The sequence below is a fragment of the Felis catus genome, chromosome C2, assembly GCF_018350175.1.
Source record: "Felis catus isolate Fca126 chromosome C2, F.catus_Fca126_mat1.0, whole genome shotgun sequence".
Lineage (NCBI taxonomy): Eukaryota > Metazoa > Chordata > Mammalia > Carnivora > Felidae > Felis > Felis catus.
The window spans coordinates 42,648,859-42,670,875 of NC_058376.1; the positions used below are offsets into that span (position 1 = coordinate 42,648,859).

Genomic DNA, 22,017 nt, shown 5'->3' on the forward strand with positions numbered 1-22,017 from the left:
CAATGGTAGAGGGATAGGAACATCTATTGTTATAATGTTTGCATTTTGTAAAGATGAAAGGAACTTTTGTTATTGATAAACTTTTGTCAACCACACCTTGGTTTATGTTAATGAGGTGGCTTTTGGAAAGTTTCTAAGGACTTTCTGGGAACCACCCGTGTGTTTAGAGGGTTGGAACTTTCAGCTTCCCTCCCATCTGCCTCCCCTGCCAGAGAGATTGGGTAAAATCACCAGCGGCTAATGTTTCAATCAATTACACCTCCTTATTGAAGTCTCCATAAAAAACACTGAAGGGATTTGGAGGGCTTCCAGGTTGGTGAGGAAGAGGTGCTGGGAGGGTGGCATGCCTGGAAAGCCCACAGTAAATCTGCACCCCTTTTAAAACTCATACTCTTCCATCTCTGCAACTCTACCATCTGGCTGTTACTGAATTGTATCTTTTTGTAATAAAACAGTAATCTAGTAAGTAAACTCCTTTCCTGAGTTCTGTGAGCCATTCCACCAAATTGTTGGACAGGGGTTGTGGGAATGTTTAACATATGGCAGGTTAGTCAGAAGTGGCCTGGATTTCCGGTTGTCATCTGAAGGGCACCCTTGTAGGGCTTAGCCCTTAACCTGTGGGATCTGACGCTAACTCCAGGTGAATAGTGTCAGAACTGAGTTAAGTTGTTAGACATGCAGTCACTGTTTTGAGGAAAAAATTCACAAACACACATACACCCATATACAGTAAAACCTTGGTTTATAGGCATAATTCTTTCTGGAAACATGCTTGTAATCCAAAACACTTGTATGTCAAAGCGAATTTCGAGAACCGTTGGCTCAGTTGTGATCATGTGACATTCAGCATCCTGTACTACTTGTATTGCAAAACATTGTTCATTTATCAAGTTAAAATTTATTAGAAATGTTTGCTTGTCTCATGGAAAACCCGCAGAACAAGTTACTTGCAATCAAGGTTTTACTGTATATCTTGTGTGTGTATATAAATATATACATATATATGTACATACACATATACAGAGAGAGAAAATGTGTGTGTGTATATATATACATATACACATATACATACATATATATGGTTTAGGTTTATGGTTTATATGTATGTGTGTGTGTATATATGTATTTGTTTACACACACACAAGTTATTTTTTGGTGAGTATATACTTTGTATTAGTTTTCTAGGACTACTATAAAGTACCGTAGACTGTGTGGCTTAAACAACAGAAGTTTATTTTCTCATGGTTCTGGAGGATAGAAGTCTGAGATCAGGGTCCCCAGGGTTGGTTTCTTCTGAATCCTTTCTGGTTGGCTCGTAGATTATCTGTCTTTTCCTTGCATCTTCACGTGGTCTTCTCTCTGTAACTCTGTGTCCAAATTTCCTCTTCTTATAAGGACACCAGTTACATTGGAGTAGGGCCCACCCTAAAGATCTCATTTTAAATTAATTACCTCTTCAAAGACCCAATCTCCAAATACAGTAAGATTCTGAGGTACTGGCGGTTAGGACTTCAAATGAATTTTGGTGGGGGGACACAGTTTAGCTCATGACAGACTTACTATTGATATTATTTTTTTAATATTCTATCTCCCCCAGCTAGAATGTTAGCTTCATGAAAGCAAAGGGTATTGTTGTTGCAGTTGTTGTTGTTCTATTTTAATATATACCTAACTTCTAGAACAAAGCACAACATAATAGATGCTCAATAAATAATAATTCTAGCCTACTGATGAGTTCTTTCTAGCCTACTGATGAACACTCCTTTTATCCCTGGAAATTACTCTTATTATTTCATTGATTTAATGTCCCTCACTACCCGTTCTCTGTATTACCTTTCTGGTATTCCTGTTAATTGAAATTTGGATCTGCTTGACCTTACTTGTCTCATTTTCAGTCAATCTGTTCTACTTTTTTAGAAGATTTCTTCAACCTTAACTTCCAAACACTTCTACAAAATATTCTTTATCATGATGAACATATATTTAATACCTATGAGCCTTTTCCTTGGTCCTGTTCCATGGCATTGTGTTACTGTTCTGTGGGTGCTGTATCTTTACTGATCTTTCTGCATTTATTAGGTCTTATTATGTCTCGTTTTCTGAATTTTCTGTTTTTTTCCTAGGCCATTTTGTTGTTGTTGTTCATTTGTTTATTTTGTTCTTGCTCTTACACATTGCTTAAGCATTTTTCAACTGAAATTATCTGGCAGGTTGTACTTTTTTATTTAATGGGACAATAAAGTACTAGGAAGTTTATTATAGGGGTGGAATTTTTTGCCTCGTGATGTGACTTTATGAGAAGTTGGCAGTTACCCTGGAGGTTCTCCTCAAGGTAGAATGTAGAGGTCTTTGGTTTCGGGGACAAACACTTACAGTGACTGTCTTAAGTCTCCCGAAACAATTTATTCAACTTCCTTAGACAAAACTTTGCAACTTTTTCTTGGCTTCCTGACTTGCTAAGTATGGGAGTATGGTTTCTTTCTCTTTTTTTCTTTTTTTAATGGTGATGTAATTTTTTAAGTTTTCTTATTCATTTTGAGAGAGAGGGAGAGAGAGCGCACGTGCGCTGGCGAGGAGCAGAGACAGAGAGAATCATGACCGGAGCAAAGATCAAGTGTCAGATGCTTAACCAACTGAGCCACCCACGTGCCCCTCCATGGTTTCTTACATATGCTTTGAATCAGTATCTTTGTTTTCACTTTTTACTCCCATCACATTACCTCTGGTATTTCCTGGTCCCAAACTCTTCTGTAGTTCAACAGGTCAAATTATGCCCTCTGTGGCTGCTGTCCTCACCATGAGAGGCTCTCTCCACTCTGGTGAACTGCTGCCACTCCCCTGTATGCATATCATCTTTCAGAAATGTGTTGAAATCTTTTGTTAGTAATTCTGTCCTATTTATTTTATTGAGTCTGTACTTAAAAATATACATATGTATATATTTTTTACCTTACTGTTTAAGTGTGTCTAGGAGGTTTGAGGAAAGAAAACCTTGTCATCAGTTTCTTTGTTTTGAATTAGAATTCTTCAATCCTTTAATAATTGAAAATAGGGAATAGAATTTGAACTAGTTTTGATCATGTGGGTAACCTCATTTATTGGCCTGTGCTCTAGTTTTTTAAATACAGATGTGAGACATGGGGCTGTCTGTACACTTAAATCTGGTACAGATTCTGGAACATGGATTTCTTAAAAAAAAAAAAAAAATCTTGAGTAGTAATTGCTCAGAGGTTATCACCACAGCAGCAGAACTAAGACTTTCTAGTTTTCTCTCAGGAGATTACCTTACTTCCCACTCCCCTCTTATTATCAAGGCTTTGTGTCATGAACTTTTGTTTACCTTCCAACATCCTAGTTCCCTGTTCATGCTCCCACATTGTTTCAGATGAAGAGCTGTAACCCCTCTTTTCTGAAGCTAATAACTTTTTCATTTACAGTGTGAAGTCCTGGGACTGTTCTCCTGGATCTGCATTTACAATTATGTTTAAGTCTTCCCCTAGAAGAAATAAAAAACAAACAAAAACCACCTTCCTTTCCATCTTTTCTCAAAGCTACATATTCATTTGGTGAAGCTGCCTTTATTTCCTTTCTAAGTTTTGCTTCCCTTTAAATGTAGGTATTCTCTTAGTGTCTGTCTTTAGTTTACTTATTTTCTTTCTTTCTTTTTTTTTTAAGTCTGTTTATTTTGAGAGAGAGAGAGAGAGAGAGAGAGCGAGCGAGCCAGGGAGGGGCAGATAGGGAGAGAGAGAGAATCCCAAGCAGGCTCCACACCATCAGTGTAGAGCCTGATATGGGGCTCGAACTCCTGAACCGTGAGATCATGGCCTGAGCCAAAATCAAGAGTCAGACGCTTAACTGAGCTACTTAGGCACCCCAGACCACTTATTTTCTTCTCTTTTCCTGGGAAATCCTATTTACTACTATGACTTCAGCTATCACTGAACCTTAACTCCTTTCCTGAAGTTCAGATGTTTTCTTCCCACCTACCTATTAGTACCACTCAGTATATTCAAAGACAAACCCATTACATTAACAGCTCTGAGCTGTCTTCACAGAGCCCGATGTGGGGTTCAAACTTACAAACCATGAGATCATGACCTGAGCTGAAGTCAGATGCTTAACCCACTGAGCCACCCAGGTGCCCCACCCATCTTCCTATTCTTAAAAAAAAAAAGAAAAAGAAAAAACAAAGCAAGGAACCTGTCAAACACACTGCCTGTTTTTCCCATGTTGATTAACCTGATTATCATTTTTCTCAAGTCATCCAGGGATACATTAGAAAGAAATAGTTGTAAGGCTAGAAAATATCCAAAGTTCTTGCAGCCTGAATCAGAGTAAGGGTAGTTTCAAGTATATAAGCTTCCTTGACCTGTGACTTCATCTGTTTCTTTTAATGAATCTAACCAAACTTCTCCATTTTCCTGATGACACACAGGTCTGCAATTAAGGCCTTACGCCCTGGAGGGTTACTTGTGTACTCTACATGCACACTTTCCAAGGCAGAAAATCAAGATGTCATCAGTGAAATTTTAAACTCCTACAGTAACATCATGCCCGTGGACATTAAGGAAATGGCAAGGACTTGCTCCCAAGACTTCACATTTGCTCCCACTGGCCAGGAATGTGGACTCTTGGTGATACCAGATAAGGGCAAAGCCTGGGGCCCAATGTATGTGGCCAAATTGAAAAAATCATGGACTACGTGAAATTGGTGACTTGCATTTTGTAAACCATGTCAATGTGTTATTTTGTTTTCCTGAGCTCTTTCTGTTTTAACATTTAAATAATTATGGAGTCATTTTCCCTGGGTCTGTTTGGAATCCTATTTAGTTAATACTTGGCATCTCAGAATTTAGGCTTGAGAATTTTCCAGGTGTATTTTTTTCCTGAAAATACATCTATAGCACTGGTTTAAGGTGTTGCAGATGGTGTTTGTTCTGTATAATACATCTCCTGTCTTTTAGTTGGCATTTTGTAGTTAAATTAGTCAGAATACATGGTTCTATGCATAATGTGTTTAGGAATACATTCTATCCATGATGTTGGTGCTTTGAACCTTTAAAAATGCACATGTCCTGGCCCTTTCATAATTTTTCTCCTTATCAAATATACAGATTCTTTAGAAGTCCCACCCCCTATCCTTTTTCTGTAAGAACTGATTAGAATTCTGAGACTAACTTCTTAAGCAGCACTATTTCTAGTTCTAGAAAATAGGTTTCTTATTTGCCACGTTGTTTTCTGCTAAGGACTATCTTCTGTTTACTGCAAAGGTCAGTGACTCTATTGACACCAGCTTTATTTCTCCACTTTTTTTTGTATTCACAAATACAAATTGAAAGGGTAAATTATGTTGAAAGGCTGTTAGAACAGCAGATTCACATGCGCAAGTTTGACTTTCGACATTCAGGTTGTAGAATAATGGAGTCTATCCAGCAGGCTATAAAGCAAGTACTTGAAACAAAACCAGAATGATTAATAACTACAATAACTGAACTATATTTGGAGAGTTTTGTTACATAATTGCAGTCATAATGAGCACTACAGAATCTGATTATCTTACCGTTGCAATCTGGAGGGGCTTTTTATTTCACTCTGCTATGAAATGTTATATGAGAGTATGATGTCACATATTAATGCACAAGAAGGAGATGCCTAATGAGAGTGGATTATACTATTACCAGAGCCCAATACCATTTACTGAGTGACTCTTTCTGTTTACATATATCTGGGAATCTTGTGTACATTTCTGTATATGAACTTAGGGTTTTAGCTTCAGGTTTGGATCATGTGTTTTCTCTAGAAATTACTTCACTTAGAGTCCAAATGTACTTTTCCAACTATTAAGAAAAATTCTGCAGCATACTTCAAAAGAGAATATCTATTTGGAAATTAACTTAAAAAAATAAACTGACTATAGAAATAGAAAATTCTGTTGAAGCTGAATCTTTTTGAATTTGTTTACTATATTCTATGCATTTAAACTACAGACTGCTCATTAACTGGTTTTTTTTTTTGTATGTTTCTTTGTTTTTGTTTTTGTTTTTTTTAATTTGCAAGCATATATAACGAGTTTCCTATAGCTGGGAATGAAAAACCAGATCTCTTAGACTCGATGAAATATACTGGATTAATACAGAAAATTAATGATAATGGAAAACTTATTATTTATTTATTTAAGTTTGTGCTTGTTTTGTTTTTTTTTCAGTTTGAAACCCTGTCTTCAGTTATTATAGATTTAAAAGTGCATTTATTCTGTGTAGGTTAATCACAAAGTAAATTTTCACAGTGCATTTTGTTGAATGTCATTATTTTTCCATTATGCTGCCATGAAGCCTAATCTGAATACTCAGTGTGCCATTGGATTTGACCTTCCTGTGATTACTGAAAAATGCAAATAGAGGTAGGTGTGTGTGTGTGTGTGTGTGTGTGTGTGTGTGTATAACTTATGTTATTATTAACATTAATTATAATGAAGCAGCTGGCATTTGTGGAGCATCAAATATTATTAAGTTCTCTATATACATGTTATCTTTTTTGATCTTCAAAACAACTTGAGGAGTGAGTATTGTAACTGCCTTATGTGAATGAGAAAACCCTAGCTCAGTGCCGTTTGTACTATTCTAGTAAGTAAAGAATGGAGCCAAGGTGAAAACTAGATCCAAAGGCCCAGGCCCTTCTCCCTACACTATGCTGTCTCACAAGACATAGGTTATAGGAACCCCCAAATTTATCAGCTGGCCCTCCCTTACTCTCCATCACTTAGTTTTTCACTTGTATGCAATTCTTTAGTCACAGAGCATCAAAGGTTCATCAGTACTTGGAAAAAAACTAGAGTCTTTCAGGGTGTGTTCTAAAATACTTCTGATTGTCATACCCAGAAATCTCCCATGGAGGTGCTCTGTGCCTTCCTTTTCTTTGCAGATGCTGAACTGAAGAATAGAAATTTGGAGCAGCCCTGCAATGTCAATTGAAAAGCAAGGAGTAATTGATATTACTTTCTGTGGCATTGAGTTACTTTCAAAATAGCTTTATAAAAATTTAGGTTGCTTACCAACACATTAACTTCTCTCTGCCTTCAGCACACTGAATAGCCACTAGTTTCAGAAATAGACTGTGAATAAATGTAATGCATTTAAATGGTTTATACTGAATTTTTAAAGCATTGGATATTATCTATGGTTTGAAATCAAGGCGGCATACAGTCCTTTATCCTATTATATGTATCCATATAGCCTCATATTCAAGATTGCATGTTACCCCCTTAGCAGTATTGTAAAAAATATCCTTTCCTACAATGTGAGTAGGTGTAACATAATAGGTACCAGAACACTTGCTACATGACTAAATAAAGTAATCACAAATCTAATAGGCCCTATTCAAGAAAGCTTTATACCTAGAAGATAAGCATCAGATGATCTGCATAGGCTAATGCAACTCTCCTGGAATACAAAGAGAAAATTGGAACCAATAGCAACAGTTTTATTAGATGCAAAGAAGTCCTTTGATGCAATTGAATGGGACTACTTATATTATGTGCTAGGTAAATTTGGCTTTGGGGACAAATATAACAGATAGCACAACCCATTTATATGGTTCAAACCAGTGGTTTACAATCTCCCTTCCTTGCCTTATTGCTGCAGTGGGGAGGAAGTAAGGATGGTACCCATTACTGATGTTACTTTTCAGGCTGACATTGGAGCTATAATATCACCCAGATCCCATGGGTATCTGAAGGATATTCAGATGAAGGTACACAAGTTAACTAATGTCTGCTGATATCCTACCAGTTGTGCTGAAAGCCCTAACAGCATCTATCCTGAAAACATTACAAGTAGTGTCAGAATTTGGATTGGCTTCAGGCTGCAAAGTCAATGGGAGAGAATCAGAAACGCTATCTTAACAGAATAGTTTCTATTAATATTACTTACTGTGTGACATTTAAAATAAGATGAAAATTTAACAAGAATTGATTTGAGATTCTCATTAGGGGCTGATTAAACAATAGAGTAAAAACAAAAAACCAAACCAACTTTAAAAAATTGACCTGTAATTTAATGCTAAGATTTTTTAAAAATAGGTTTCTCTGAGTCTAAGGAGGAAGAAAGCCTGGTAGACCAGAGAGCTCTTTAAAATTTAATTAGCTCAATCAAATGTTAACTCCATACATTCCTGTAACTTCACAAATGAAAAAAAGTAATTTCCTTAGTTATGTGAGATCATATAGTCATGTTGAAACTCGGTGAAGTCATATGCTACCTTAGAAAAAGGGCTTTTTGCCTCCCTGGAAGCTATTTGATGGCGTACGTCATGACTCAATTAAGCTTGCTATGGCTTGTCAAAAGGAATTTTCTGCTGCATATTGCTATGGAAGAGCCTATTACACACAAATAACTGTACAACCTAGGAGAATCAACAGAGACTAAAACCGTATAGCCTAGTGAAAAATAAGCAGGACCCAGCTTCTTTCTAGTTCTTAAAAACAAGTAGGAGTAAAATTGCAGGTGTTAACATGAATGGACGAAGTAAGAGAGATTAATGTTGGTGATAGAAAAGGGGGACTGAACTTATTTCAACTTACAATTATTAAGTTAGAGAAAGACTAATAGTTACTAATCCAAACAAGGTGTAATAGCCTTTCCAAAACAGTAAGTATTTTTCTCCCACTGTTACATTAATCATGGGGGTGAGGGATAGAGAAATGAGAAGACTAAGGAACCAGTGCTGACTCATGAACTGGTGTGAGTAGGCATGGATTACTGTGGACTTATAGCTCATAACTGCCAACTGTTTTTCTTTTTTTTAAGTTTACTTATTTTAAGAGAGAGCGAGAACACACATGCAAGCAGGGGAGAGGCAGAGTGAGAGGCGAGAGAGCCAAGCAGCCTCCCCACAGTGCAGAACCCAATGTGGAGCTTGATCCCACAAACTGTGAGATCACGATCTGAGCCTAAATCAAGAGTCAGATGCCCAACTGACTGAGCCACCCAGGCGCCCCCATAACTGCCAACTTGTAAGAAAAAAGAGAACATGGTGGTGGCATTTACCTCTGATGCTACTGGAAATCGTTCGGTATGATATAGCCATGAATAGCCAACTAGCTGTACCACATTTCTTAATTTTTTTTTTAACGTTTATTTATTTTTGAGACAGAGACAGAGCATGAACGGGGGAGGGTCAGAGAGAGGGAGACACAGAATCTGGAACAGGCTCCAGGCTCTGAGCTATCAGCACAGAGCCTGACGCGGGGCTCAAACTCACGGACCGCGAGATCATGACCTGAGCCGAAGTCGGCCGCTTAATCGGCTGAGCCACCCAGGCGCCCCATACATTTCTACACATTATCCCAAGAGAGATAGATATGCCTCTTGACTCAATTATAAAAAACCTCAGTGTAAGTCCTAAATTATAACAAATGTGTTTAATAAGCAGAATAGACATACACAAACTACCTGTGCTCTTCAATTAAGAAGGATTGCTTTTGTCTATATTCTATAGCTAATCTCTGTTAAATGTTTTATATGAAACTAGAGCTCTACCCATAGGCACATTATTTTCAACTACCTAGTTAACCTGACTATATAGGGTTAACAGGTTTCTTTTCCACCCCACAGTGTTGAGTTGGCCAAAGTAAGTTGATGGAGTTTCAGAAGAGGTGATTTTTGAACGAGGAGAATGGTTCAGGAGAGGTTTAAGTAGGATCTGGAATATCACTCTGGGATAGGGTCTAGATTGAGTCAGTCAAGTGTGTTTCACAAATAAAGGACACTACACTAGGCCTAAAGGGTTTTAGGATATACTGTCATTAGGAAGCACATTGCAACTCCATACAAAGGTTTTGTGTTCATCTACCTGCTAACACTCTGCATTCACTGAGGACTTTAGTGTTTGGCTCATATCTTCTCCATTGGAACTCCTGACAAAGGCTGAATTCAACACCTTTATGGAAAGCCCATCCAATATCCTGCCTTTCTGGCTCCTTTACTGCCTCTCTCTCAATGCCTTTTGTCTTCATTGTCTTCAGAGGCTCACACTCTTGGGCATTTTCTAAAACTTGGTATTATCTAGGGACACACTCTCCAATGGAGCTTTCTATATGATGGCAGTATTTTTCCTGACCTGTGCAATATGGACAGTATGGTAGCCGTGCATGGCTACTGAGCACTTGAAATGTAACTAATGTGACAGAGGAACATAATTTTTTTTAATATGAAATTTATTGTCAAATTGGTTTCCATACAATATCCAGTGCTCATCCCAATAGGTGCCCTCCTCAATGCCCATCACCCACTTTCCCCTCCTCCCCACCCCTCATCAACCCTCAGTTTATTCTCAGTTTTTAAGAGTCTCTTATGGTTTGCCTCCTTCCCTCTCTAACTTTTATTTCCCCCTTTCCCTCCCCCATGGTCTTCTGTTAAGTTTCTCAGGATCCACATAAGAGTGAAAACGTATGGTATCTTCCTTCAGAGGAACATAATCTATTTTTTAATTATTTTAAATATAAGTAGCCACTGTGGCTCTTGGCTAACCATACTTGACAGCACAGATCTAGAATTTCTGTAGTTAGGAAAATTTAATCTCAGTACCCCCTGTCCTTCCAACTTTTTTACTCTCTTATTCTCATTAAGACTATAATTCAATTTCTGGGGTGCCTGAGGGACTCAGTCGGTTAAGCGTCCAACTTAGGCTCAGGTCATGATCTCATGGTGCATGGGTTCAGGTCCCATGTCAGGCTCTGTGCTGACAGCTCAGAGCCTGGAGCCTGCTTCAGATTCTGTGTCCCCCTCTCTTTCTGTCCTTCCCCTGCTGGGACTCTGTCCCTCTATCTCTCTGAAGAAATAAATAAACACTAAAAGAACACCTATAATCCAGTTTCCTTGACACCTGTAGTTTTTAAAGCTTCATTCCCTTAAGACTATTCATTCCTCTTTTGTTCTCCTTTCCTTGTCTATCATACTAAACACTAAGATTGATGCCTTAAAAATTTTTTCGAACAGTGCTTTTATCTCCCCTTACTTTTGGATTCAACTGCCTCTGATATTTCAAATTGCAACTCTGGATTAGTCCAGTAGTCCCTGAATCTGCCTCTGTCATACCTAGATGGCCGAGCATTATTTGGGAAAAAAGAAAACCATATAGTGGTGCAGATTGATCTCATTGCATATTCACACAACTGTGCAGATTAATTTCATTACAGATTCATGTTCACCTGCCTCCCCTAAGACTTTTACACTGCTCAATAACTTTGGCTATTCTTGAGCCAGCTTCCTTTTCCCTTCCCATTAGTGACTTTCCTGAACTTCCACTATTGTCTACAATTTTTCTAGATAAACACTCTCTTCTTCTCCCTCAGAAGATACTCCTGCCTCCTAGTTTCTTGAGAAAATTGTGGCCATCTGAGTGAATGTCCTTAATCTTTCTCTATGCATACTTCTCATTTTATTTAGAAGCACCTCCATCCATCTGGCTTCTCAAGCTGGAAACCTGGGAGTCGTGTTCAGTTTTTCTCTTTCCTTTTTTTGTTCACTCTTACCTCTAGATAATAACCAAGTTTTACCTTTTTTTATTGTTTTGTCTTAATACCATTGGTGTTGCCTTAGTTAAGCCCACCTGAGCTATTGAATTTTTTCCTACCTCCTGCCTTACACTTCACAATCCACTCTTTTTTTTTAATATATATTTTTCGAATTCTTTTTTTATTTTTTATTTTTTTAAATATGAAATTTATTGTCAAATTGGTTTCCATACAACACCCAGTGCTCATCCCAAAAGGTGCCCTCCTCAATACCCATCACCCATCCTCCCCTCCCTCCCACCTCCCATCAACCCTCAGTTTGTTCTTAGTTTTTAAGAGTCTCTTATGCTTTGGCTCTCTCCCTCTCTAACCTCTTTTTTTTTTTTTTTTCTTCCCCTACCCCATGGACTTCTGTTAAGTTTCTCGGGATCCAAATAAGAGTGAAAACATATGGTATCTGCCTTTTTCTGTATGACTTATTTCACTTAGCATAACAGTCTTCATTTCTATCCATGTTGCTACAAAAGGCCATATTTCATTCTTTCTCATTGCCACGTAGTACTCCATTGTGTATATACACCACAATTTCTTTATCCATTCATCAGTTGATGGACACTTAGGCTCTTTCCATAATTTGGCTGTTGTTGAAAGTGCTGCTATAAACATTGGGGTACAAGTGTCCCTATGCATCAGCACTCCTGTATCCCTTGGGTAAATTCCTAGCAGTGCTATTGCTGGGTCCCAGGGTAGATCTATTTTTAATTTTTTGAGGAACCTCCACTGTGTTTTCCAGAGCGGCTGCACCAGTTTACAAATGGTGCTGGGAGAACTGGACAGCAACATGCAGAAAGATGAAACTACACCACTTTCTCACACCATTCACAAAAACAAACTCAAAATGGATAAAGGACCTGAACGTGAGACAGGAAACCATCAAAACCCTAGAGGAGAAAACAGGAAAAAAACCTCTCTGACCTCAGCCGCAGCAATTTCTTACTTGACACATCCCCAAAGGCAAGGGAATTAAAAGGAAAAAGGAGCTATTGGGACCTCATGAAGATAAAAAGCTTCTGCACAGCAAAGGAAACAACAAAACTAAAAGGCAACCAACGGAATGGGAAAAGATATTTGCAAATGACATATCGGACAAAGGGCTAGTATCCAAAATCTATAAAGAGCTCACCAAACTCCACACCTGAAAAACAAATAACCCAGTGAAGAAATGGGCAGAAAACATGAATAGACACTTCTCTGAAGAAGACATCCGGATGGCCAACAGGCACATGAAAAGATGTTCAACGCTCCTTATCAGGGAAATACAAATCAAAACCACACTCAGGTATCACCTCACGCCAGTCAGAGTGGCTAAAATGAACAAATCAGGAGACTATAGATGCTGGAGAGGATGTGGAGAAACGGGAACCCTCTTGCACTGTTGGTGGGAACACAGTCCACTCTTCTTTGCTGCTGAAGTTCTCTTCCGACAACAAAATCCCATCATGTCATTACCCTGTTTAAAATTCTTCAGTGTCTCCCTGTTGCCTACAGGATGAAACCTGAGCCCTTAGCATTTCATGCTAGGTCCTCTTGCTTTGAGATCTGTATCTTTCTCACTGTCACTCTCTTTCACACACACAGACACACAATTACATCCTCTTCAACTTCATCAAAATTTGAATACTCAGGTTGAGGAAACCTAACATCACAATGTATGAAGTGTCCCAGCTTATTGGTTGGGATATCCTTAAATAACTTGCCAGCACTTCCACTCTAGAATTAGCTGAAGTTCTACTAGAGGACTTGTTATTTTTTTCAAAGTTGATCTAGATTTTTAAGAATATAGTCTTGTTGTTCTTACACTCTTACATGAAAACAATACAGGCATATTTTAGGCTGCAATACTTAAGTTTTCCATAATGAATTGGAAAAATAGTCAAATCATTTTCAAAAGCTTGTGCATTGGACTGAGAGATGTAAATTAAATAGAGAACCCACTGTATTATGAGCATGCTTAGGCATGCATACAGTGTGGGAAAATTTTAAAATGAAATAGGCTCAATAATAAGGTTGGAATGCCAATGGATAAATCCATAATTGTCTTCTAGAGGATACTTCAAACCTACAAGGAATATCCAAGGGCAGAACAGCAGATGAGAATGTCTTAAAATAGAAAAAGAAATTGTACTTCAGCATATCAAGGACAGTCAAAAAATAGATTATTAAAGTGGCACTTGCAGAAACTATAGAAAAATCTTATTCTCCATAAACTTATCAGTTACCCCAGAGTTTTTCTTTTTTCTTTTTTTAAAATATGATTTGGAGCCACTTCTGCCTTTAACTCTATCTGTAACATTAAATAGGTCTCTAACTTTCTAAATCTTGGTTGCCTAATTTTTAGAGTAAAACAGATTGTCTCTAAATATGTTTTGAGCCATTACTATATTTCAGGCATTGTTCTAAGTATTTACATACTCGTTATTTTATTTAATCCATTCTCTTCTCTTTTGAAAAGTTTCTGAGCTGAAACAGATTGAGGTAAAGGGCTACTAATACCGCGTATATTAAAGAAAGAAAATAGACAATAGTGAACCAAAATACGTGTAAGAAGAGTTGATAAATAGAAGAGTAAGGTCTGAGTAGGCAGTGTGTCCGACAAGGGAGAAGCAGACAGGAGAGAGCCTGGTTGAAGAGGGCACATGCCTGTGTTACTTCATACTCTTGGCAATTACATTCATTTTGCTAAACTGACATTTCTTTTAAGCCAATATGCCAGAAAGCCTGGTTGTTTCCATTTCTTTTTCTTAGAAAACAACTTTTTGTTTCCAAGCATGATATTTTTCACTGTAATGTATCTCAAACTTTGGTAATATGGGAGCCCCCTTTTAAGGAGCAAGAACATTTTCTGAAGCTCCAGTGTTTTATTATTTATTTAAAAAGAAACAGAACGGTGTATAAAAATCTATATACATATGGTTTTACACAACTCTCAAATCCACAAAACCCTATATTTTCAAAATTGAAAAGTAAAGTTGAAATAAATAGCATTAGTTAATATCACAGATGACACTGTTCTATTGAAACTGTTGCCACTTGAAAACTGAGCATGCTATTAACTGGTAAGGTATAGGGCTTTAGATTTCAGACTGTCTTGGCTGTCATGCATCACTTAATTTCTCAATTCTTTCAGTAATTTTCTCTATTTGTACGAAAGTAAAACCTTTGTTTTTGTGGCGTTCTGTGATGCCATTCTGTCTCCAACTTTTCATGAATACAGGACATATATACTAAGAACACCTTTAGTGTTCTTAAGTTATTATGTCCCAGATATTATAACAGTACTGCTTAATCTTAACTGGATAACAGAAACACCTTGAGCACAGCAGTCTTAATTGTGACCATCCAAATGATAGAGAGTATGCCTACATTCTTTTTTTTTTTTTAATTTAGAGTAACTTTAATGAACTTTGGTCTGAGAAAAGTTTCTCTGCTCTTTATTGACACTTCTGAATAGGAAAACATGGAGTTTCCTCTGACAGGTATCTCTCAGAGGGCTTACCAGGAGAAAGAGAAGCATGAGAAAATCCTAATTTGAATAAAAGGATAGAATATCTTTGGTAGCCAGGTTGTCCCTACAGAATATTTCCAGGCCAGGGACATTTTTCCTTGCTTGTGGAAAGGGTGGTCACATAATTTGTCGTCCATCCAGGACATTTTTGAGAGTGGAAGGGCAAGCTATTAATAATTTCAGCCAGACAAGTGATGAAACCACAACTATCATGGACCCATAGGTAATTTGGCCAACCTAATTGTGCATGGGGCAGGGTGAGGGGAGTACTCATGCATTTGAATATTTCAAATATGGGGCTCCTCGGTTAAATGTTCAACTCTTGATTTCCTCTTAGGTCATGATCTCACAGTCGTGAGATCCAAGTCCCACATCAGGCTCTTGGCTGAATTTAGAGCCTGCTTAATATTCTCTCTCTCCCTTTCCCACTTGCCCTCTCTCTCTCTCTCTCTCTCAAAAAAAAAAAAAAAAAAATCAAATACATCTCAGGCTTCATGAAAAAAATGTTTGTCCCTCCTGTACACTTTCCTGCAGTTCTCCATCTCAGCACAAATAGAAACGTCTTTAATTCAAAAATGACTTCCTTTCCACTTCTTTGCCTTAAATCTGAAGCACGAGGGTCTCCTTTTAGTCAGCAACTCAAAATGCTAACTCCAAACACTTTGTAATGACTTCAGTTTAGGTGATCTTTTATGAAGCTGAAGCTTTGACAGTATCCCAGCTGAATAACTGATAGTCTGACAGGGTGAATAGCATAAATTAACGAGTGTCTTTTAAACTTAAAAAAATGTAAATCATATTTATAAGATGATATGTACATATAAACCCACTAACATACCAAAATTTTTATTATACAATACAGACATGCCCCTTTATTGCAGTTTATTACACTTCATAAATATTGCAGTTTTTACAAATTTAAGTTTTGTGGCAACGCTGCATGGACCAAGTCTGTTGGTGTAATTTTTCCAACAGTATTTGCTCGCTTCATGTCTCTGTGTCACACTTTCTAAATTCTCTCAGTATTTCAAAGTTTTTCATCATTATTATATTTGTCATAGTCATCTGTGATCAGGGATAGCAACTCGCTGAACGCTCAGATGACAACATTGTTTAGTAATAAAATATTTCTTCAGGTAAGTACATTTTTTAAAGTTTAATTTTATTTATTTTTGAGAGAGAAATACAGTGAGTGGGCGAGGGGCAGATAGAGGCAGACAGAATCCCACGGAGGCTCCACACTGTCAGCACAGAGCCTGAAGCGGGGCTTGAACTCACAAACCATGAGATCATGACCTAAGCCAAAATCAAGGGTCAGATACTAAACTGACTGAGCCACCCAGGCACCCTAGTATGTACATGTTTTATTAATTTTTTTAAATTCTAGTATGGTTAACATACAGTGTCGTATTAGTTTTGGATGTACAATGTAGCAGTTTGAGACTTCCATACAACACCCGCTGCTCATTACAAGTGCTCTCCTTAATCCCCATCACCTATTTAACCCATCCCTCCCACCCACCTCTGGTAACCATGAATTTGTTCTCTATAGTTAACTAGAGTCTGTTTTATTGTTTGTCTTTTTTCCCCCTTTGTTCATTTATTTTTTTTCTTAAATTCCACATATGAGTAAAGTCATGTGGTATTTGCCGTTCTTTGACTGACTTACATTGTTTAGCATTATACTCTAGCTTCGTCCATGTTACTGCAAAAACCAAGATTTCATTTTTTTTATGGCTGAGTAATCTTCCAGTGTGTGTGTGTGTGTGTGTGTGTGCGTGCGTGCGTGCGTGTGTGTATTCCCCATATACGTTGTTTTTAAAAATGTAATACTATTGCACGGTTAATTTACTACAGTTGAGTGTAAACATAACTTTTATATGCACCAGGAAACCAAAAAATTCATTTGATATTCTTTTGATTTCAGTGGTCTAGAACCAAACCCACAATATCTCCAAGGTATGTCTATATTTATTTTTGAACTTGTGATGTATCCCCCTCTTCAACATAAATATATGTCTGTATAATTTTTTAAAAACTTAGCTAATTTCATGGTCACTAATGGTTCGTGATCTGCAGTTTGAAAGGACTGCTAACCAGCCATTCCCACTGTGTCAAGTAAAAAAGTATACACTGTACTTTATTAACTAATTTCTACATGCTTTCACAGAACTTCACTATACTATTTTGTTCTTGGTTTATAATAATCTCAGAACACGTCAAAATCTTATATAAGATACAGTGTACAATGTCATTCAAAATGCTCCTCATGTAAGGACCCTAGTTTTGAATTTTTCTTAGATTTCAGTAAATGTTTTCAGATTAGGAAGGGTGTGTACATCAAGTTATCTCCCATTTTGCCTTGGGTGCTGAGAAACATAGATGAATTCTGTGACCAATTGCAGCAAATATCTGTCTGCCTTCACCTACCTCATTTTATGCATGGCTGTTATTCTCCTTTTCAAATAAAATGGTCGTGTTGTGGAATGTGTCCTAGTGTATGTACCAGAGTCAAACTTCAGAGTTTGTGATGTTAGTCAAGTTACTTAACCTCTTTGTATCTGAGTTTCCTCATCAGCAAAATTACAGTAACAATAATAATAATTTCTATTTTGTTGGGTTTTTGAGAACTAAATAGGATAATAACTTGTAAGTACTTTGAACATTGCTTAGCTTACAGTGAGGGAACAATAAATGAAGTTATTACTGGTATCATCATCTAAAGTTTTGGAAGCAAACATCCAATGACTTATTATTTATTTCCCAATCTTACAGAACGAGGAAACCCCCATAAATATAAAATCTTGTCTGACGTGAGCATGAAAACATGTCTCTGCATCTTACTCTATAAATACCCCTTTCTCAGGTACATTAACAGACAAATGTTTTCTCTTGGAAGCTCCAGGCTGGGTAGTTAGTTCCACCCTGCCTCCTTAGTTACTCCTTTGTGATATTTATGTATGAATTCCTTTTCCCACTGTGGTGCAAGAAGCTTAAGGGTCAGGCTCAGTCTGATCAGTCTTTGAATTCCCCCAGCACTTCCTTCTGTGCTTTGTTACAGTAGTCATTTCACAGATGTTTAATGAAAAAATTTAACTGGTTCTTTGCAGTGTCAATGAAGTGAGGAAGTTCTCAGTAAGGAGTGAACAACCATGCAGAGCTTGATGAAAGCACAGAGAGAGTTTGAGATGTTAGCAGAGGCAGTAAGGCCTATTAAGAATGCCCAGCTTTCCTATCAGTGGTGGTTAAGAACATGGGCTTTGTTGGTAAATGTGGATATAAACTCTTGTCTCTGTCACTTCCTAGTTATGCAAACTTGGGCAGAGTATGTACCCTCTCTAAACTTCAGAACGCTTAGCTCTACAGTAAAGGTAATATAAAAAATCATATTTAAAGTATTTAGCACACATTATTCCTACGTTTCAGATACATAGGAAGCTCATGTATTAGGTTTTCTTTTGCTGTGTCACAAATTACCACAAACTTGCCAGTTTAAAATCTATTATTTTACAGTTTTCATGGGTCCATAGTTCAGAATGTTTTAAGTGGGCCTTCTGTTTATGGTTTCAAAAAGCTAAAATCAAGATGTAAGCCAAGTATACCCTCATCCAGAGATGAGACTAAGGGAAATATGTTTCCAAGCTCTCTCGACTTGTTGGCCCAATTTTGATATTAACTGTCAGCGGAAATCATTCTCACCAATTGGAAGCAATTGGCAGGTCCTTGTCCTATGGCCCTCTCCATATGTCATAGGCCCTCTCACTCTATGAATCTCTTAAGTCTTTTCATTTCTTTCTTCAGAAAAGGCTCCAAGTCACTTTAAGCACTCATCTCACTAAGTCAAGCCCACCTAGGGTAATCTCCCTTTTGATGAACTCATAGTCAACTGATCGGTAACTCAGTCTTGGGAGTGAACTTCATCATATTCAGAGGTCTGGCCCACATGCAGTAGGAGGAGGGTGTGTGGGTCATAGGGGAGTGGGAATCTTAAGGACCATCTTAGAATTCTTCATAACATAAGAAGTAGTTTCAGATCCCCTCTGAACAAGCATTTAAGTTTTGGGAAACAAGTGACTAAAGAGAGAGAGAATTTACATTTCATTCCACCATTCCACATTCACTGAGTCCATACACTGTAATAAGTATGAGAAACATGTTCCCTCGCTTCATGCCTTTGGACTGTGAGCATCTTGCCATTCTGAGTATGATTTTACTACTTGTATATATATATACATTATATAGCATGGCTCTTAGCTATTTAATCAGGGGATAAATTGAAGAAACATTTTTTTTTTTTTTAGATTGGAAGAAAAACTGGCTTTGTTAAATTTTTTGACACCAGGTAGATCTCCAATATAGCACTTCCCTAAGAGATTTTTAAAGGAATTTTGGTTATATAATATTTGCACTTAATACTCTGTTTCTAGAACCCAAATTCAATAAAGAAACAGCTCTACTATATTTTTCTTATTGTTATTGTCATCTAGGACCCCTTGAGGTAACCGATGAGAGAAAAATGATTGAAAGGATGAGTTAGGAAGGTACAGGTCCTCTTTCATATCCCTCCTGTATCAAGTGGTTTAAACAGAAATTTTTTTATGATTTTCCATTGTATGAATTACATTCAGTGTTGTAGGGAGTACAAAGTAATAAGAAGCTACCTATATAGTCAACAGATTTTCAACCTCGCTGCAAAGGTAAGACACAAATATGAAGAGCTAAGTCATGGTAGAAGGCAGTACGTAATTATAAGTCAATGAATAGTGACCGTTAAATGATAGAGTCATAATTAAAAACTGGGGATGTTGAGGATTGCTAAGGGAAGTAGGGGACCACAGCTCAACGTACAGAGATGGGAAGGGTGTCACCAGATAGAATGGAAGAGGACATTTCAAGTGGGTGGAGCAGTATGAACAGAAATGCAGAGGCACATACAATGAAAGACATTCATGGAGTGGCAGTCAGCCTGGAATCCACAGTCCATCTCAGTGAACAGGAAGAGATCAAATTGAAAATGTAGATATTCTTTGGAACTTCAAGTGCAAAGCCAAAGAGTTTGGACTTAATTAAATAGACAATGGCAGTCCATTGAACCTTTTTCGAAGAGGGATGTTGCACAGAGTAAATATTGACTAAGCATTTGCAGAATAAATGAATACATAATGCATATGTTATTTTCAGAAGAATACTAGTTTGGGGAAGGTTAAACTGGAGGAAATAGAATATTGGTCTGGTCTATATTATTCGAAGGATCTGAGACATGGCCTGTGCAGTTATAGGATCTGAGGTCATATCATAATAGTGAGATTTCAAAGGCAGGTATAGATGGAAAGGAAGAATTAATAGGATTTGAAGACAAATTTAATATAGGGGTAAGGGGAAGGGAGAGGACTGAAAATACCTCTGGATTTCTAGCCTCGAAAATTAAAAAAAATGGTGGTAGCACTTTACACTGTTTCTGTATATAAAATGAAGAAAATAAACAGTATTTACCTGTAAGCACATTTCTGTTATTATTGTTATGTACCTAAAATATCTAACACATTGCTTGAACTATTGTTAGCTTTCATTAAATAATTGTTATTGTAATACTGTTGTCATCATTAATATTATTTTTTAACTTTTTTTTTTTTTAAAGTTCATTTACTGGGGCGCCTGGGTGGCGCAGTCGGTTGAGCGTCCGACTTCAGCCAGGTCACGATCTCGCGGTCCGTGAGTTCGAGCCCTGCGTCGGGCTCTGGGCTGATGGCTTGGAGCCTGGAGCCTGTTTCCGATCCTGTGTCTCCCTCTCTCTCTGCCCCTCCCCTGTTCATGCTCTGTCCCTCTCTGTCCCAAAAATAAATAACCGTTGAAAAAAAAATTAAAAAAAAAAATAAAGTTCATTTACTTTGAGAGAGAGTGTGAGTGAGGCGGGGACAGAGAGAGGATCCCACGCAGGCTCCATGCTGTCGGCACGGAGCCCGATGCGGGCCCAGACCCGCGAACTGTGAGATCTGACCTGAGCTGAAATCAAGAGTCAGACAGTTAACCAACTGAGCCACCCAGGTGCCCTCATCATTAATATTCTTTAATTCACAATCCCTGAATCCAAAAAGCTCTGGAAAAAACTTGTTGACAATGCATTCAGTAACCTGAAGTCCTTTGACAGCAAAACCTTACTTGAACTGAGAAGTTATTTGTATCTTTATTTACTATGTCAGTAACGGTATCTTTTGCTCCCTAAATATTAACATATTTATAGTGAGAGAAGATGTTTGGTTCAAGCTTTGTGACCTACCTTTGCCTGTTTCCCTGACTCAACTCTTTCGGCATAATTATGACAGTAGCATTCATGTTGTTATCTAGCTCAATGAAAGGAACAGATTTGGATTCTGACTGAGATACTCCTGGGACTGTTAAAAAACATGTGGTAAATAGAATATGTTGCTCTTCTAATGTTTGAAAATATCTAATTTCAAGTTCCATCTAGCTCAAGGGTGTTACTTACAGGATAGTGAACCTGTAATGCTGTTGATGGGAAAAGAGAAACAGAGCTACGTTAAAGGGGCAAATAGTTGATCTGGATACGTTGGGTTGGAGGTGGTTTTTCTCATCCAAATGAAACACTGTTTTTCAGGAAATTGGAGATGCATGGTTGGAATTTCAGGCAAATGAGTGAGAGCAATATCTCAGTGAATTTTTAAGCTGTGAGTAGGATGGGATCTTCTAGAAAGACTTTGAGGAGGGAGGAAACGAGTACTGAGGGATTACTGAAACCTGGGGTGTGCACACCATGCATGTAATGAAAAGCCCAGGCTAAGCTACCACAGTGCAGATGCTTGGTCAGGGTGGAAGCCGAGTCAGTAGGAATAGTTTGAAATGGGAAAGGCGTGGGATGGCTCCAGAGTTGTCAAGGAAGGAACTAATTTTAGGAAGGAGCAGCTGATCACTAGAGTCAGGT

At 37.8% G+C, this 22,017-nt stretch overlaps 1 protein-coding gene across 1 annotated transcript in view; it reads left to right on the forward strand.

Moving 5' to 3' along the window:
- NSUN3 (NOP2/Sun RNA methyltransferase 3) overlaps window positions 1–6,290 on the forward strand; it is a 61,834-nt gene extending 55,544 nt beyond the window's left edge. Inside the window, exon 6 of the mRNA XM_003991552.5 lies at window positions 4,436–6,290. Within this exon, the coding sequence (XP_003991601.1) occupies window positions 4,436–4,706 (271 nt within the window). The 3' untranslated portion in view covers window positions 4,707–6,290. The remainder of the gene's footprint in view (window positions 1–4,435) is intronic.
- The last annotated feature ends 15,727 nt before the right edge of the window (window positions 6,291–22,017 follow it).